Source organism: Manacus vitellinus, unplaced genomic scaffold (assembly GCF_001715985.3).
Source record: "Manacus vitellinus isolate BGI_N305 unplaced genomic scaffold, ASM171598v3 scaffold_32_pilon, whole genome shotgun sequence".
NCBI classification, from domain to species: Eukaryota; Metazoa; Chordata; class Aves; order Passeriformes; family Pipridae; genus Manacus; species Manacus vitellinus.
This window is the reverse complement of record NW_021940460.1, coordinates 4,012,959-4,031,728: the sequence shown is the minus strand read 5'-3', so window position 1 is coordinate 4,031,728 and position 18,770 is coordinate 4,012,959. Positions and strand designations below refer to the sequence as shown.

General features: G+C 53.6%; 1 protein-coding gene across 1 annotated transcript in view; it reads right to left on the bottom strand.

Moving 5' to 3' along the window:
• The window catches only part of ATP2A3 (ATPase sarcoplasmic/endoplasmic reticulum Ca2+ transporting 3), a 30,027-nt gene extending 12,453 nt beyond the window's left edge, over nucleotides 1-17,574 (bottom strand). Inside the window, exons 1-12 of the mRNA XM_029961253.1 lie at nucleotides 17,558-17,574; nucleotides 17,038-17,120; nucleotides 15,774-15,878; nucleotides 14,903-15,041; nucleotides 12,063-12,143; nucleotides 11,585-11,670; nucleotides 10,603-11,067; nucleotides 4,855-4,943; nucleotides 2,345-2,447; nucleotides 2,005-2,136; nucleotides 1,065-1,190; nucleotides 8-22 (exon numbers count right to left, since the gene is read on the bottom strand). Coding sequence (XP_029817113.1) covers nucleotides 8-22; nucleotides 1,065-1,190; nucleotides 2,005-2,136; nucleotides 2,345-2,447; nucleotides 4,855-4,943; nucleotides 10,603-11,067; nucleotides 11,585-11,670; nucleotides 12,063-12,143; nucleotides 14,903-15,041; nucleotides 15,774-15,878; nucleotides 17,038-17,058 — 1,362 coding nt within the window. The 5' untranslated portion in view covers nucleotides 17,059-17,120; nucleotides 17,558-17,574. The remainder of the gene's footprint in view (nucleotides 1-7; nucleotides 23-1,064; nucleotides 1,191-2,004; nucleotides 2,137-2,344; nucleotides 2,448-4,854; nucleotides 4,944-10,602; nucleotides 11,068-11,584; nucleotides 11,671-12,062; nucleotides 12,144-14,902; nucleotides 15,042-15,773; nucleotides 15,879-17,037; nucleotides 17,121-17,557) is intronic.
• Nucleotides 17,575-18,770: the final 1,196 nt, after the last annotated feature.

Sequence of the window (18,770 nt, the reverse complement as noted above, 5' to 3'; positions counted from 1 at the left end):
CGATCACGCTTTCCGGGGCGCCCTGGGGAGGACGGAGGGTTTAGGGGCTGGAAGTAACCTGGAGGATGAGCTTCTCCTGCCAGCACCGCAGGGAGTGCCACAGGGAGGGAAGGCACCAAGTTCGGGCAAAGGAGGAGGAAGTGTCCCCAAAATTCCAGCAGGCTCAGTGCACTAGATGGCAGCCTCCGACCGAGAGCACCGGGATCACGCCCACAGCGGGTCACCAAGAGCAGGATCTGCTCTGCAGGGGATCCAGCTGGCTCCCATAAAACCCACAGGTCTGTCCGAGATACTCCCACCCCACAGATCCCTCGCAGACCTGGAGGGGATGAGGGCTGTAAATGCCTGATGGAAAAAAAGCGTGGGATGTTCAGCAGATGCTTGTAATGCTTTTGTGACTCAGGAAAACATGTCCTTCAGCATCCCAGCATCTCACCCCAGCCCTTCTGACCTTACAAATTACCCTGACGTTGCTTTTTAATGTAAAACTTGCAATCTTTCTATTGTACCTCTTAAAAAGCTCGCCCAAGGCTACAGATCTGGTGGCTTTGGAGGGTCCCAGCCTGACCTGGAGGACAGACTTCACCCACCCAGATCATCTCCCACTGGGAACAATAATATACAAATCTTCTCAGAGTCAGCGGGGGGAAATTCCTGCCACATCTCTTCTCTTGGGAAGAAAATGCCCTTTGAAACACTATTTTATTTCTGGTTACAGTGGAAAGCTGTAACCTTTGGACATTACTGGTATCCGGAGGGTCCAGGCCTTTAATAAAGGCAAGTGCCCAAATTCTGCACAGGGGCAGCTCTCCCCTGCCCCAGCACCAGCACACTCAGCACCTTCTCCACCATCTAAATAATTTTACCTCCTTTTTTGCCTATCAAGATGGCAAAGACTCACCTCCTCCCTGACCCTACCAGCCTACCTGTTGGATCCTGGACCCCCAGACAGGTAAAAGGGGGGGAAGGAACGGCAAAGCATCCCTGCCCATTGCAGTGAGGGCCAAATCCTGCTGGGATGTGCCAAGAGGACACTGTGGGGTGCTGAGGACCTTCTCCCCTACCTTGACAAACATCTTGCTGCCAGTGGAGTTGTTGCCAGGGCTGGTGGGTGTGCAGTACACAGACATGGACTTGCGGTCACGGGAGAACTCGAGGGTGCACTCCTTCCTCATCAGCTGCTTGATCACCTGTGGGGACAGCGCTGGGCTGAGCCAGGACACGACAGGGACATGACAGGGACATGACAGGGACATGACAGGGACATGACAGGGACATGACAGGGACACTGGTGCTCTCCACCTCGGCTGACAGCCCTGCTGAGCCAGCACAGCACGACTGATGTGAGGAGAAAGGCAGCCCCAGGAGCCAGGAGGGGATGGGACAGCACAAAAAGGGATTTATTATGACCTGCTCAGACCTATCTGGGGAAGAAATGCCAGAACAGAGAGCAGCTTCGAGCAGCTTTGAGACATTATAAGATATAACAGCATGATATCAAAGCTGAGTAAATGCAGATCCGAAATAAAGTGTATTTTCACCAGGAGGACAGGGAAACACTGGAGAGCTGAGTAGGGGAACTGCCAGCACGGGATATTTTCACATTAAAAATAGACGTTTCCAAGCGCCACTCGGACAGGCATGGCTTTGGGGAATGGGGTTTGGTTCATGCTGGAGGGCAGCTGCTCAGGCAAACTGGGCACCTAAAGATAACTCCTAACTTCCCCATCTGTAGCTGGAATTCTGGCTGTCACCGAGGGAGTGTCTCCCAGCTCCATGTGGACCCAGGTCAGCCCCCACAGCCCCAGCACCCACCTCCCCAGGCCATGGCACCCTCTGTTCCAAAACCAGCTCTCACCCTGCGAGCCAGGAAATTGCATCCTTGTGCCAGATCCATCCCTTAGGTCACTGAAAATGGTTATTCCTCCAACAACAGCCATCCCAAAGCCCTCCTCTCCCTCCTAACCCCCCGTGCCAGAGCTCGCAGGGGCCTCCCCCACTCACCGAATTGCAGGCGTTGGCTCTCTCCACCTTGGAGAGTTTGCTGAGGTCCGTGTTGAACACGTTCATCTTCTCCACCAGGCACGTCAAGGCTGTTTCAGTGGCTTCCCCCACCTTCTCATAGACTTTTTTGGACTAGAGGACAGGGGGGAAAAAAAGGAGCTTAAGTTTTAGAGCCTGTCTTCCACCTGTTGCTCCAACCGAGCATGCTGTCACCCACTGCACCAGAGCACCACCTTGAGATGAGCTGAAGCCAGGGAAGGGAATCCCAAGGGACAAACCTCTGCTGGCTCTGTCCCAAAGCACAGGGAAGAGCATCCCCCCTGCCCTGGAGCCCCTGTACCTCATTGTAGTCCAGCGAGGAGTCGTTGCAGAGGGCACAGATGGTGGCCAGCTCCACCAGCCCGTCGTACTGCCCACACTGCACTGGCTGCTCATCCTTCAGGCTGTGGGCAGAAAACACCCCCCACAGCCTCACATCAGCTCAAATAACCTTCTAATAACACTTAGCTTATCCTATACTCCTTGTAGGGGGATGTGTATCCTATATATCACTCCAGTACAAGTGGGAGAAAGAGCCCCGTTAAAGCCCCAGGGTTGGCAATGAACTCTTGGGTTCACACTGTGTGCTTTATGCAACAGGACAGGGCTAAATTGCAAATAAAACATCCCAGGAGGCAAATAAACTCTGGAAGTGGCCCAGAATAAAGGGGGCTGCAGAGGAGTTCAAAGGAGTACTGGACCTGCAAACAGGGGCTGCCAACAGGCTGATGATGAAGGTGATGGGCCAGAAAAGGGGGAAAGAAATTCATATTAATGGCTGCTCCTCAGGGGTTTCCATTTGCTGGGGATCCAGAGAAGCTGTGGAACCAGCAGCAAGCCCTTCTCCTCCCTGCAGTGCTGCTTTGCACTCCTTAGGGAACCCAAGGGAGCATTTAAGAGCAGCAGACAACTTTAACGACTGCACTGTTGTGGCTGCTTCCAAGCCAGCGGTGAACTGTGGCCTTTGTTTCCTAAATAGCAGCTCTTTGCTATGGAAAGGAGCACAAACATCCTGGAAAGGAGCAGCCCCGAACACTCCAGGCAAGCCAGATACTGCTCCTTGCCTGGTGGCAGGAATGGCAGCAGTGGCTTTCAAAGGAAATAAAAAATTATCCCGGTTCCAGGAGAGGTAACTGCAGGTTAGAGCTGTATAAACCCAGCCGGTCATCTGCTTGCTGGAAAAATAATTTGTCAGGCATTTACTAGGATCAGTTTATTCCACTGCTGGTTCCCAATGGAAAGAACATTTTGGAGCCCTTGTTACAGCTCAGGAGCGGAAAACAGGGAGCAGCCAAGAAAATCTGAAAAATCTGTTTGCTGAGGGACAAGAAGCCGCACTGGGCTGTGAGTGGGAAGGGAAAGCCACTGCCTCCTGCCTGGGGGATCCTGCTGGGAAAAACATCAGCAAAGGTGCTGCTGTCTGGGTGCTGTGAGGGATGTCAGCAAACCCAAGGTCCAGCATGCAACAGCCCCCTGCCAAGGCCAGGTCGAGGCCAAACAAGCATTTCAGTGCCACCAGCTCTTGGTGGGACCCTCCACTACACCTCAGTGAGCCCTCACACCCCTCTCAATACACAAGACAGGCACAGGGCTGAAGCAAAACTCAAAAGCAACATGTATTGCTGCAGACCAACACAGTGTCCCTGCAGGCAGTCCCCAGAGGAGAGGGGACACTGAAATTCAGAGGTTGGCAGATACAAGTTCAGCCCCTCAATCCTCCTTAATTTTAATTGAAATGCACTGATTGACACCAGTTTATGACCTCGCTCACTTTTTAATGGAGATTCCCAGCCAAGGATCAAATTGGCTCTATAAATATTCATGAAATTAAGTCTGAGGCTGGGATGAATTATATTTGCTCCACAGATGGGCAGAAGGGACCCTGGTGAAGAATGTGTCTGGAATCACAGAGCAAAGGGGCGTGGAGAATGCTCCCACCACCAGCTGAGCTTCTCATCTTCCTCCTTCCCAGACTTCCCCCACACTGGGGAGCATCACCTCCTCTCAAAGGAGAGGGAATAAGCAAATACAAGGGCAGGAAACCTCACGTGTGTGATAACACAGCAGGGCAAAGCCCCCGGTTTCCACTCCCTGCCCTGAGCTGCAGCTCTGCAGAGCCCATGTCTCCCCCAGAACACATTCTGCCATCAGCAGGATCATGCCCTGGGCACAGCAGCCATGGGAGCCATCCCTGCACAGGACACAGGGCTCAGGGAGCACCTTCCTGGTGGGGTTTTCAGCCGTTTGCAAGTCCCTTTGCACATTGCCAGTGGTTTCAGGACAAGCTGCCGGCCCCGCGCCGTGTTTGGGGTGAGAACAAGAGTTGCTGGTCAACACCAAAAATGTGCAGGCTCCAGAAATTTGGAGAGCCATGATGTGCCGTGAAGAGCCTCGTTCATCACTGTTCCCACACTTGCCATCTTCTCTGGTCCACAAGTGGGCTTGTTTTATCAGGATTGTTAATGAAGGGAGAGCCAAGCACGAGGGAGCCCCTTCGCTGAGCAGTGGGAGGGCACAGGCAGAGCCCCCACATCGTGTCAGGCAGGAGCCAGAGACAAGGGACAGTGAAACAACTGCCCTGACCCCCACGGACAGTGAAGAGCAACCAGTCACCTGATTCTTGCAAGCCCAGTGTGGCCAAAAACCAGTGCCCAGTGGGTATCCCCATGGACAGGGTTCAGGAGGGCTGCAAACCACCACAGAAAATCCCCCTTTCTCCCCAGCCATGGCCACGAACTCGACCCTCCCACCTCCCCCCAGCTGTGCTGCCAGCCCAGGGCCACCCCTGAAGCAGAGGGGACCCTCACTCACATCTGTCCCTCAGGGGCGTAGGTGGAGCCGGTGATGCTGAACTCGTGCAGGCTGCACTGGTTGCCCTCCACCTTCTCCATGATGAACATCTGCAAGGGAGAGAGGTGGAGACAGAGCATTAGGCAGCAACATTTTGCTATAACCAACATGCTCAGCCTGGAAACCCACCAGCTGGTGCCGTGCCAGCGATGGCCCCGCTGGCACTGGGCTCAGCCCCCTCCCTGGTCACCCACCACTCCTGGCTGTCCCCAGATCCTTCCAGCTCTCCCCTGCCTTTTTCATGTTTGCCTCCTCCAGCTCTTCTTTTCCATCAGAGAGGAGTGATGCTGAGCCCGCTCCTAAGGAGTTGCCTGTGTTTTTCTTGGAGCAGAGAAGGACCTGGGACCAGGTTTCCACTCCTGCCCTGGCTGCCCTGGAAAGCCTCTGTGGGGCAGGATCTCAGCAGCTGTCCCTGCCACCCCTTCCCAGCCAGCTCTCAGCCACCAGTCTTGTGCCTTACTGGGGTCACAGCTCAGCCCAGTGAGCTGTAAAAGTCCTACATGCTCTATTTTTAGCGATTTTTGCCTTTCAAACTCCTTCCAGTTTCTCTCTTGCTGCTATAATGAGAGCAACAACCCCCCCAAACCTTAAAATACAATAAAAATTCCCCTCTCCCCAAGCTCTCCCAGTTCCCCCTCATCCTCTCCCACCTTTCAGGGCAGCCTCCCTTGGAAGCAGGAGCAGTGCCCGACCCCAGCCAAGGTGACAGTTCAGCAATGCTCGTTTCTGCTCTTCATTATTTATGACCCACACTGAAGCCAAAAAGTAACAATGAACAAATAAATCTGGTTTGGCAAAGGCACTGCCCTGGCTGCAGGGAGCAGGCAGGAGGGAGGGTGGCTGCAGGGAATGATGCTCTCCTCAGCTCTGTGAACTTGCTTGGCGGCTCCAGAAAGTGGGTGCAAGGACAACTGTCCCCCTACACCCTGCCTCAAAATAATTCTTCCTTTCCCTATTTATTTTCCTCTGGTTATTTGAGATGTTCCCCAGGAGAGGGAAGCAGCAGATGCTGGAGGAATCAGGAGGCAAAGCTCAGCACCAGAGATGCATCAACTCCTGGTACCACCCACTTCTCTCCCCTCCACACTTCCTCTGGCAACAAAGAGATTAATTTAGTGTTATTATTAATTATTGTTAATAATAAAAGGACACCTTATCAGTGCAGTTGCATTGGCTGGTGGGTGTGAGCCTTCCCCATGCAGAAGGCACAAGCTTAGGGCCAAGCCAAGTGATAAAGGTCATGTTCAGGGAAGCACATTCGGGGCATGTTTAGCACCAGGACATCTCAGTGGGTTTTCTCACCCCCATATTTTACAGGTTTGGGCAAATCAAAAGAGCAGGTTCAAAGCATACATCTCCCATGGGAATAATTCTGAGCCTAAAAACCAACCTTCCCAAAGCACAAAACAGCTTCCCAGATATTTGTAGATACCCTGATTGCTGGGCTATGGCCCTCAGCTCCTTTCTCAGAGCCCATCCTGGAGGCCCCTCAGCATCCTTGGGAGGTTTTGAAGAAAATCATGAGCCAAAGGGCTGCAGAAGAGATGTCCCACTGGGCTCCTCTGGCAGTGGGTGCAAACACTGAAGTGTGAAGGGCCTTGATAAAGAGAGTCTCCTTTGGACAACCTCCCTGAGATGAGAGACTCCAGAACCCCAGGTGAGGTGGGACACTCAGTCTGAGACAACACCAAAAGAGACCTCTGAAGGCTGAGCATCCTTCAGCTCTTTTTGACACATCCAATGCCCTCGGCCTTACAGAGAGCCAAAATCTCCCGACCTCTTCATAAAGTGGACTCCTGCCCTCAGAAACAACAACCAGACTCATTCATTAAAATATCTGAAAGCACCACCCCAGCCACCGATGGTTTTGCCTGATATGGGGCTGTTTGTTTCCAAATGCTCACGGCCACAAAACAATTATTACGTTCACAATAGCGACTTTCTTATTAGAAAAGGGAAAAGGGAAAATAAAAAAAAAAAACAAAATCATTCCGAGCCCTTTATTTTTCCATGCCCATTTAAAAAAGGTGCCGTGTAACCCACAGCAACCAGAGGTTATATCAAATTTCCTGCCTGCTCCCAGCTTGCGTGACTGGTTGAGCGTGGGGGTGGACGGGGCACTGCAAAGGTGTCTGCAGGGTTTCAGTGTGATCAGAGAATCATGGAATGCTGTGGGTTGGAAGGGACCTAAAGATCATCTAGTTCCACTCCCCTGCCACGGGCAGAGACACCTTCCACTAGCCCAGGTTGCTCCAAGCCCCGTCCAACCTGGTCTTGGACACTTGCAGGGATGGGGCAGCCACAGTTTCTCTGGGCAACCTGTGCCAGGGCCTCCCCACCCTCACAGGGGAGAATTTCTTCCTCATATCTAATCTAAATCTCCCTTCCTTCAGCTTAACACCATTCTCCCTTGTCCTGTCCCTCCAGGCCCTTGTGCAAAGTCCCTCTCCAGCTCTCTTGGAGCCCCTTTAGGCACTGAAGGATCCCTAAGGGTCTCCCAGACCCTTCCCCTCTCCAGGCTGAACAGCCCCAGCTCTCTCAGCCTGTCGGTGTTCCAGTAGATTTCCAGGCTGAGGAGTGGGCAGCTCTGTGGGCAGTGGAAACAGCCCAGAGGAAATAGCTGTGTCTTAAGCAGTTAAGAGGAGAGGTAATGTTTCCATCACAAAAATAATATAAATAATATTGGGAGCAACAGAAAGAGGTGGGAAAGGTGCGTGGGTGCAGCTCAGCTGGGGGGGCTGCTGACAAATGATGCTCCCAGAGGGGCTGCCTGACCTCTTGCACTGCCACAGCTGCAGCATTCAAGAGGGGGAACCCATTCAGCAGCACCCCAGGGCTTCCCCCTGCCCTGAACCTTTTAAACCCACACCAGTGATCTGAGGTTTTAATACAACAGAGAGGTTGGAAGGAAAATGTCACTTCTCATGAAGAGTGCACCCTGCCCCAAAAGCCATCACTCCTTCTCTCCTGTCCCATGGATCCTGCCTGGCCCCAGCGCTGTATCACACAACTGGATGATGCCAGTGTGTATTTGTGGGAAGCAAAGGCCACCTGGGGATGCACCACCCCTGGAGCAGCACGTGGCATCAGCTGTGGGCCTGTGGGGAAGGCAGGTGAGAAGGACACAGCTCCACTACTCTGTCTTTTCTGCACAATCTTTAAAAGAACTGCTCATCAAGAGGCACACAAGGCAGGATTGCTCTCTGGAATTGTAAGAGGCTGTAATCATCAGTCACTATTCCATCAATCAGCCCATGGATCAGCAGCATTTTCCTCCTTTGCTGGAAGCAGCCCCAGCCGTAGCACCGACCAGCAACTGGCACAGCCCCTGGGACCACCAGCCAGGTCTCCCAGTAATTGATGACTGGTTTAGACAGACAAAACTGCTGAGCCAAGGCACAGTGCCCTGGAGAGGGCAAAGAAAATCGTGCCTGCCCAGCTCCTGGGTGGCTGTGCCAGGGATGGGAGTTTGCATGTCCAGGCTCCGCTGAAAGCCTTATGGAAAATAAACCCCTTTCTGCTCGTTCCCCAAAACACCAGCAGCCATCTCAGAGACAGCCAAACATGTAAGAGCAGAGCTGAGATGCTTCTCCCCCTGCCAGCTTCGTGGTTATTTAAAGGTTGGGAGAAGGCTGTTCCTGGTTCCTCCACACCCTGGGCTGGGGGAGGTGGTGGTCTCAGAGACCCTCAGTTCACCGTACAGTGACTGACACGAGCCACAGGTTTAATCTGATTTACTGACTGGGTTTATGGCTTTGTTACTGTAGGGCTGTAACTCGAGTGGACTCGAAGCCAGAGCAAAAGCACCAAAGTCTTGGCCACCCCAGACAAGGCCCCTTGCACAAAGTACCTCATGTGGGGGGACACCGAGGGGCACAGATTCACCCCTGCTGACCACCAGGGATCCACGTGTGTCCTGTTGAGCTGGTTCAGACAGCACTGAGAGGGACCCAGAGGTACAGCACAGCCCTTAAAAACCAGCTGAGAGTTTGAAAACAGACCTGAAGCCTCTCAAGAGTCACTTTAGAGCTCCACAGACCCGATGCCAGCAGTGGCAGGCACCACCCTGCAGCACACCCTGCAGCAGAGCGGCTGTGCTCACCCAAATTAACGTGCAAGTTCATTAAATCACATTCAATTAACACAGTTTCTGGGTTATTGATGGGCTTTGGTGGCTGTTTCACCCCCTGAGCCAGATGCTTGGCCCAGGAGAGCGTCCTGGACATGCCAACGGCAGCCCAGCACAAATATTTACCCACAGCCTTGTCCTGCCCACGTCAGCACGGGAATCCCTGTCCATTAAACATTAACAGCCCTGGCTGTGTGTCCTGAGGCAAGCCTGGATCACAATATCATTCCCTGGGAGGCAGGACTCAGCCAAGTGAATAACACAGATATCAGAAAAGGGTTGTGGGGAGATGGGGTAGAGGGTACATTGTATTTTTTAATTGATTTTTTTTCTTTTTTGCAAAGTTGCTAAGTTCATTCTGCAAATAATGACTGATGCCAAAACCCCTGTGTGCCACTGCCCCACTCTCTCCCTCTCCCTGTCTCAGCATCACCAACCCTGCCTCTCCCAACTCTGCCACATTGAGGGGGGTGATGGCACTTCTTCCCGAGTTCAAGGAGCAGACCCTCTGGTTTGGGAAGGAATGGTCACTCCTCCCTCTTCTTCTGCAGTCTGCAGAGCTAAAGGGACTCCAAGCACTAGGGTCACCCTTTCCTTGCTTCCATGAATCACTGGGTCAGAAAATGGGGCTGGTGGGAGCCTCTTCCTTGTGCAAGCCATGGGCAGCTTGGTCACTGCCTTGTTCCAGCCCTGTCTCGTTCCAAATCACTTACAGGGCAGAAATACCAGACATTTCCAGTCATTTGGAGTTTGTGCTGAGCAAACCAGTGGCCAAAGCCCATGGCCAGCTTGCAGCACTGTCACAGCTTCCCACTAGGCTACCCGAGTGTCAGAGAGGAGGGACGGTGGCCAGGTCCATTTTTTCCCACAGCAACACATTTTCCAAGTTTCTCCAATAAAACCAGCACGCCAAGGTCGTGAAAAAAGATTTCCTGACACTTGTGGATTAATGGGGAAACTGAGAAATACTCAGATGGTCCAGGCTTTCCTAACAAGTCACCTCTCCACCCAGTCAGGCACATGGGAGCAAAGCTCTCTGGCAGATCCAGAGCTTTCACTCTCTTCACCAAACCACCCCAGGGCTCCCTCCATCAGAAATGCTTTTCCTGCATCCTGGCTTTGTAATTTTGCATGGCCCAGGATTTCTCACTGGTTTGCTTAAAAACAGGGGAGGAAAGAGCAAGAGAAGAAGAGGAGACTGACTGCATTGGCATCTCCAGGTGTCTGTCTCAACACCACATTCCAGCAGGAGGAAACACTCCATGGAGAGGAACACCGAAATAACTCTGCAACACAGCACCTCTACACCGGTGTGCTGACAGAAATCAGGTTTTCTAATTACCACCACACCAAGAGAAGCCCTGATCCTTACAGACCCTGGCCATGCAGCGAGGAACCTCGGGGCTTCCCATAAACCACCCTCCCCCTGCTCACCTTCCCATTCCTAACGTGACACGAGTCAGGTGAGGGCAGCAAAGCCCATCAACCACCCCAGGACGGGGACGGGGCAGCGCAGAGTCCTCAGGGGCTTCAGAGCATCCCCACTGCCCCTGCAAACCCCGCAGGCCCCCGGCACTCACCCGGCAGACGGACATCTGGTTGGTGGTGAGGGTGCCGGTCTTGTCGGAGCAGATGACGGAGGTGCAGCCCAGGGTCTCCACCGAGGGCAGGCTCCGGACGATGGCGTTTTTCTTGGCCATGCGGCGCGTGCCCAGCGCCAGGCAGGTGGTGATGACGGCCGGGAGGCCCTCGGGGATGGCGGCCACCGCCAGCGCCACCGAAATCTTGAAGTAGTAGATGGCCCCCCGGAACCAGGAGCCGCCGTGGACGGGGTCGCTGAAGTGGCTGATGTTGATGACCCAGACGGCGATGCACACCAGGAAGATCACCTTGGAGAGCTGCTGGCTGAACTCGTCCAGCTTCTGCTGCAAGGGCGTCTTCTCGGGCTCGGTCTCCACCATCTGGTTTCGGATCTTCCCGATCTCGGTGTACACCCCCGTTGCAATGACGACCCCCACGGCCTTCCCAGCTGCGATGTTGGTGCCCTGGGAGGGAAGGAAAGGGCCGGAGTGGATATGTGGGAATGAAACCTCTCAGCCTGAGCAGGGAAATGGGTCACTTGATGTGAAAGGAAAACATGAGATCTTGGTTAAGGGAAAAAATGGGACATCCTGGGGTTTTATATAGACCCACCCTGAAGAGCAGGAGATCCCTCCTGAGAGCTCTCACCCCTTGAGGACTTGACTTCTGCCTGAGAAGAGCACGAGCAAGGAGGAAACCCAAACTTTCAATAGCTCCAGGTTCAACCACAAACCTTTTTCTCATCCACCCTACTTGACAGAAAACCTGTTTTAATTGTCTACAGTAGTTAAGGGTATCAAGTGCCACAGCCCAAATGAAGTTCTAATGAAGCAGGTTCTTATTTTTATGGATTTGGGGCTCTTTTAATGAATTCAGGTCCTTCTCATGCATGCACTCCCTTTTACTGCTCAGACATCTCCCATGTCCATCAGCCTCTTCACCTTGAAAACCATGGGAGAGGTGGGGATGAGTGTGACTTACAGAGAAAAGCATGTTCTTCTTGTCCTGGTTGACAGCCCGAGGGTCAGGGATGGGGTCAGCATGTTTGATCACCGACACAGACTCCCCTGCAGAGACAAGAGGGGACAGATGGACCATCCGTGTTTCCTCTCCAGCCTCCAGTCAACACTGTATAAGCCTGGATCACAACCCCCACAGCATTCTAGAGCAGCACTTCATCACCAAACCATCCAAACATCCCTCAGGGGGATGTCAAACCCCACGTGTGGCACAGGAAAGCCTCAGGCTTTGTGTTTTGCAGGAGGGATGCCCAAGCACTGGTCGCATCTCACCTGTGCTGTGACTTTGAGGGCCCGGAGAGGTCCCAGCAGCATCTAAATCTTGCTCTCCCACCCGTTTCCCACCCCAGCCAAGCACTTATCCCACTATCAGTCCCAAAAGCTGCCTCCAGGAGGATGGCAGAAGGGAGTTGCCCCTGCTCCATCGTGCCCACACACACCTGTGAGGATGGACTGGTCGACCCGCAGGGTGGTGGAACGGATCTCGATGACCCGGATGTCTGCTGGCACCTTGTCACCAACTGCAAGGGCAAGAGCAGAGCAACCCCATCAGGTGGGACTGGCAGCACCTGCCAGCCCAGGAGCAGGGATAGCAAACCCCAAATGGAGACCCACCATGTGCAGGTGCATGGCAGCACCCAGCCTGCAGCAACGAGGCGTCCAGCCCCTGGCAAAGCAGGGTCCTGTCCCAGGATACCTCCTTTCTGCATTTAAAGCTTAATTAAAGCATATTTTTGTCTGTCTATAATTTATAAGCCTCCCCCAGCCAATCCCAGGCAGAACCTGGCTGCTGCCCAGTGTCGCCTGCTCTTCCACGACCCCATCTCTCCTCTTCCCTGCAAACTACCCCTGCACTCTCATCTTGCCTCTTCCCTGCAAAAAACCCAAAACATCCCCATGCTGGAGCAGCCCAAGCTTCCTAAAATACCAGTTTTAACCCTGTTTCAGAGTTCTCTGGGCTGACTGGAAGCTGTTGACAGTGGATGATCTTCTGTGTCCAAGACAAACAGCCATCCCTGTGTCTCCTGGCACGGCACAGTGGGCACAGGGGAAAGCCTCTCCATCCACTGCCAGCCGCTCAACACCACCCTCTGAGGCACAAGTGCTTCCTTAAAAAACCAATTTAAAGCTGCTTTTCCCACTGGGTTTCTTCCTCCTGGCTCTTCCTCCTGCTCTGTTATCGGCTGGACACAACCAGTGCTCCGACACTTCGGAAATACTGAGGCTGAGCGAGCCCTGGCTCGCAGCCCCTCACACCACTTACACAACACCGCTGGCTTGGCTGCTAACAACCCTCCCAAATCCCAGACTTTAACGAGTGCTTCCTCCTCGGGCTCGTAAACCCCCCCCAGAGCAGCAGGAGGGGACTGGCACTGCTCCACCACCCAGCCAGTTATTCCAGCTGCAGATCCCAGCGCTCCGAAATGCAACGTGCAACATCTGCCACCCGGCCAGACCTGCCCTGCTCCTCCTCACACCGATTTGGGGGGGGCCTGAGCTGGGGGGGTGCTAAGCACAGGTACCCACAGCCCCCCCAAAATACTCACTTCATGCACAGACTCAGACTTTGCATCTGTTCAAGGGAGTTGGATCATGTTAAAGGGAGAAAAGAGCTCCGCTTTTTCCCTGGGAAAGGCAGGAGGGTTTGCAAACATGAGCTAAACCTGCAGAGGAAGACTCTGCAACATCCAGGGACAGCAGAGCCATGGGGGTGGCACCTGCTCCAGGGAAGAAAGACATAGCATCCCAGGAGGTAGGCAGATGTCCTGGTATGGACCTGGCACTGCCATTACCAGCTACTGCCCACAGGCTGATCCCCTGAGCACTGCAAGTGTCCCCCACGCCAAAAAATGAGGGAAAGAGAGGAAAACAGGTGGCCACAGACACTGGCATTGCCCAAGCACTGCAGGAGCAGGCAGGGGGTGCAGCAACCAATGGAGCTCCCACAGTGATGCCCTGCCTGCACTTTTTGGGAAAGGCAAAAGCTGCCTGTGCTAGGACTCACCTCCACGGCCTTGTTACCAAAGGGCAAAACCCAGCTGGGTTTAAGCAGCCTGCCAACTTCCAAACACCCTCCCCTCCCCGCCTTAACACAGCAGGTTTCCTGCTCCCTGCTGCCAAATTTATTTCATTTGCACATGCAAACAAACAGCAGCCAGTCCCTCCTGCTGCGCTGTCACACTGTCCCCAGGGTGTCACCTGGATGCCCACTGCATGTTCAAAGCTTTTGCTCCAGGTGTGCTTTCCTATCAGGCACCTGACAGCATCCTCCCCACTTGCCATAAGCTCCTCAACCCGCAATTTGCTAATTAATTTGCTAATAATTTGCAAACCCCTCCAGAGAGCTCAGCTCTTTCCCTCCCGGCCGCGATGCTGATTGTGCCATTAAAAAGTAGTGTTGGGCTGCTGATGGGCAGGCTGTGTGCACTTGATCTGGGGAAAGATGGCAGAATTTAATTAATAATTCATTAATTTAATTGAAGGCCAGGTCAGCAGCTGGAGTGCATTGCTGGAGCTGGTTTGGGAGCACCGCCAGCTTGCCCAGCTGAGGACCTGGCCGGCTCTCCTCCGCTTGATCCTCCCTGCATTATTTTTGTGTTCATCTTCCAGCTGAATCCCAACTGGAAGACATAAATAACAGTGAGCTGGCTGGGTGCAGGAGGGATTGCAGCATGTTTCCACCAGCAGGGCCACGAGGAGGAAAGGAGAGGATTAGTTTTGTGGCTCTGGGGGTTTACGGCATCGTTTAAGGAACAAACAAAATGGGATAATTGGAATGCATCCTCCTCAGCTCCGGTGGGGCAGGCGGCAGATCCCCAGAAACCCTCTGCTGAATGAACAACCCCAACAGAAGGGCTGGGGCGTAAAATCCAACCAGGAAGGCAAAAGGCCCCTACAGCTGTTCCTCTCTGCTTCTCGCCCTCCCTGGATAAGCAGCCCCAGTTCCCAAGGAAGCCTTCCCACACAGCACTGAACGGCAGAGCACCCAGCTCCAGCCCTTCACCCACGCCTCGGCCGGGGACGTGTGTGGAAGAGCCGCTTCCAGAGAGAGGAAAATTAAAAGTTCTTCCAGTTCTTCCAGAAAACGGGGAAACCCTCCCGAGACACAAAACCTGCGTCAGAAATGTACGCTCATTTTTTATTATCCCTTTTCTGCTGCTCTCCACTGCCCCATGTTCAGGGCAAAGCCTTGACAGACTGATAAGCCTCAGTTTTGGGGCCTGCCCAGCCAGTACCACCTCCCCATCCGCCCCTGTGCCCTGAGGTGATGGCACCCTACCTGCCACCTCCACGATGTCCCCGGGGACAATGTCCCGGGCGCGGATCCGCTGCACCCCACTGCGGTCAGCCCGGATCACCTTCCCCATCTCGGGCTCGTACTCCTTCAAGGCCTCGATGGCACTCTCGGCGTTCCTCTCCTGCAAGCAGAGAGGAGCAGAGCTGGTGGTGGTGGAGTTGCTGATGCCAGAAGGCTCCTTCCCCACCCAGTGCAAAGACAGGAGAACCCAAACCCCAGCCCCAGGTTTGGAATCCACTTGCACCGTGGATGGGGCAAGGGCCGTGTCTTCTTCAGCTGCTGCGAAATGCTCCCCGCTGGCTTAAATCACACCAGATCCTGGACAGTGCATGGCCCTTTGGGCTTGATTTTCTCATTCCTGGTTTGAGAAGCAGCATATCCCACCCAATTGTATTTTTCCCATCCAGCAACCCCACCTCAGATCAAGCTGCAGATAAATAAATGGCTTTAAAGTGAATACAATACAAGAGAGAAGCATCCCTGGCTGAGGCATTTGCTCATCCCCCAGGAGGGACACAGCAAGGTGAGGGGCAGCAGCCACCATGGCTTTCTGGTGGAGGGGGCAAAAAGCTTTCCTTGGCAAATGCATTTGGCCCTGGCCAGGACACAAGCAGTGTTTGCCCGGGTAAGTGCAATACAGGCTTCAAACTGCAAAAGTTGCCAAAGAAAGACTGAAAGAACAAGACAAGAGGCAGCCAACAACTGAGCACCTGTGCAGGGGCAGCATGGCCAACATGAAAAACTGAGCCTTTGGGAGATGAGTATCCAATGGCAGGAAGCAACCAGGCCTCTGAATGAAGCACCTCAGCCCTGTGGAGCAGAGAGCTGGGGCTGCCAGGGGGCTGAGCCTTACCTGCCACACGCCCACCACGGCGTTGGCAATCAGGATCATAATGATGACAATGGGCTCCACAAACGCCGTCGTGGTCTCCTCTCCTTCCTCAAACCAGGCCAGGATCTGGTGGCAAGAGAAGGAGCACAGCAGGGTTCAAACAGGACCAATATTTTAAGAATGGAAACAAGAGCCAACACGTGTTGTTTGCTGGAGGTGGCCAGACCCACACGGCTTGGGTAAAGTGTGGAATTGCCATATCCCAGTGCTGGTGCTTAACTCAGGGGCCTCCACTCCTCTGTTGGGATAACCTAAGGCATCAAACAAGCAGGGCTGGAGCAAACAGCCATGCAATGCCTGGAGGAGTGCTTGCACCAGGAAAGCATCCATTTTTGTGTAGTGCACCCACGAGGACACCAAGGCCATGAGCAGACGAGTGGGGAGACCAGGCAGCAGTGCAGCCCCTCCCGGGCAGAAGGCAAGTGATGCCACCTGAGTAATGGATGCAGCAAGAGCAGCTCTGCAGAGCAGGGACTGACCTCCTGGATTCTACCACCCTGAGCCCCCTCTCCATCCCACAAAGACCTCATACCATAACACGGATGAAGCACACACATAAATATTTCCACTCCATTTAACTGCTCGTGGACCTGTGCTGTGTCAACACAGCAACACCTCTCTGCTCTGCAGGGGCACCAGCACAAGGACCTCTGGCACAGGGCTTCACTCCTGCTTTTATCTGCATTCACCTCACTGCATGTTGCTTTGGGAATGTTTTAAACCCCACAAGGGGCCAGCCTCCCCCCTTATGTACCCGTGAGTCATATCTGAAAGGAGGGAACAGGAGTCTCAGCTTTGCCATCCCACTGCCAAACAGCCTGACTGCGCTCAGAAAATCAGTCACTCTCCAGCAGCTCAGTGGGAAATGTCTCCTCACGCAGAGCTGCTCCCGAAGTAGATTGTGGGCAAAACTGAGCTGACAGCTCAGTACTGGGGCACTGCGAATCAGGCTCAAATCATCAGCCTGGAACAGCCTTGGGTGAACAGAAAGAAGCCTGGGGAGTTGTTTTATACCACTTTTGGATGGATCAGCATTAGAGAAAAATCCTCCAGTCCCCTCTTTAAGCAAACTTAGTGATATTGTCATTATGCCCAAGAAACCACTGCACTGCTGCTGCATCTCCTTCATCCCACAGGCACATTCTCCCAGTTCCTTTGCTGTTTGGATGCCACCTGGGACTGCAAGTGCCCTGGAAGTTGCCCACCTCAAGCCCAGGGTACTTACAAAGGACAGAAAAGCTGCCATCAAAAGGATGCGGACGAGGAGATCTTCAAACTGCTCCAGCACCAACTCCCAGAGGGACTTTCCTGGTGGGAAAACACGAAGCCAAGCACAGTCAGTGCTCGAAAGAAACCCCAGAAGACAGATAATTGAGACCACTGAGGATCTAAGACCCACAGGACCCACTCCCTGCTTGCCTCAGGCCTGCTCCAGTGCCCCTTGGCCATGGGCACTGGTGAGGACATCCAGCCCTGCAGTGGGGGGGTTCCCTCTAATATTAAAGGCTTCCATTTCTGGCATTGCCCTGGTTTTACTGTGTCTGTTTTTAACTACGGAAACCAAATCCTCCTGCATTTCTACTCACAGAGGTAGCCTTGCCACCACAGAAAAGCTCTGCTGTCAGCCCAGCTTGCTCTGGGATTAAAGCCAGGACTAAAAGACCCCAAAGATTCCCCCTTCCTTGTCCCCAGCACCCTCCACCCACACTCAAGGCACGTCCTCTCACCTCCAGCCCATGACTTACCTTCTTCTGCAGGGAGCTCTGTGGGTTTTCATCAACAGCACAAGGAGTGCAACATAGCAAAAAATGACAAAAATAAAAGATTAATTAATGGTTTGGGCTTTGACGAGTAATCTCTCCCCCTATGCCCAGCATTCCACTCAGTACCCCAAAATGCAACTTGTTTTGCACATATTCCCACATCAAGGCAGCTTGTTCTCAGTCCAACACCAAGTAAGCAGCCCTGGAAACATCATTTCCCTGCTGCAAGTGGCTCCAGCAGCATTTATTCCTGCACTCAGCCTGCCTAAAAAAATACTCCTCAGCAGCTGCCCTCTCCAAATCCAGGACACAGAAGTCCAACCATCCCATAAAATGCCCTGCCAGAAACCCAGTACAGCCCCGCTGGGGACCATAACTTTCAGACCACATTTCCTCTTAATCAGCTGCACTTTACAGCCTGCAGTGCTCTAGGAAAGAACTCCAAAGCTGATGCTCAGCTGCTCCAAGCCATCCTCCTGAATCCACCTTGGTGGGTGCAGAGCCTCCATTCACTCTGCTCCCAGGCAAACCCGAGTCCAGTCACCTGCACAACCTGAAAAAACCCCAAGGGCTCCCAAACACCCACTGGTCTCCTCAAGATTCCCACATCCCCATGAGGGACCATGACCTTCACACACCACGTGCACCGTGGGGTCCCACAGCCACTGGGCAAAGCACAAACCCTGCTATCCACAAGGGAATCACTCCTGCATCCTCACCTGGGCAGCACTGCAAGGTTCTGCTTGCAGGGAGGGCTCAGGAGTGACCCCCCTGGTTTTGGCAGCTGATGGGTGCTTGTGTCCATTTGCACCCACTAGAATCAGGGAATGGTTTGGGTTGGAGGGACCTTAAAGATCATCTCACTGTAAGGTTCTGCTTGCAGGGAGGGCTCAGGAGTGACCCCCCTGGTTTTGGTAGCTGATGGGTGCTTGTGTCCATTTGCACCCACTAGAATCAGGGAATGGTTTGGGTTGGAGGGACCTTAAAGATCATCTCACTCCAACCCCTCTGCAATGGCCAGGGTCACCTTCCACTAGCCCAGGTTACTCCAAGCCCCATCCAACCTGGACACTTTCAGGGATGGGGCAGCCCCAGCTTCTCTGGGCAACCTGTGCCAGGGCCTCCCCACCCTCCCAGGGAAGAACTTCTTCCTTAGTATCCCACCTAACCCTGCTCTCTGGCAGTGGGAAGCCAT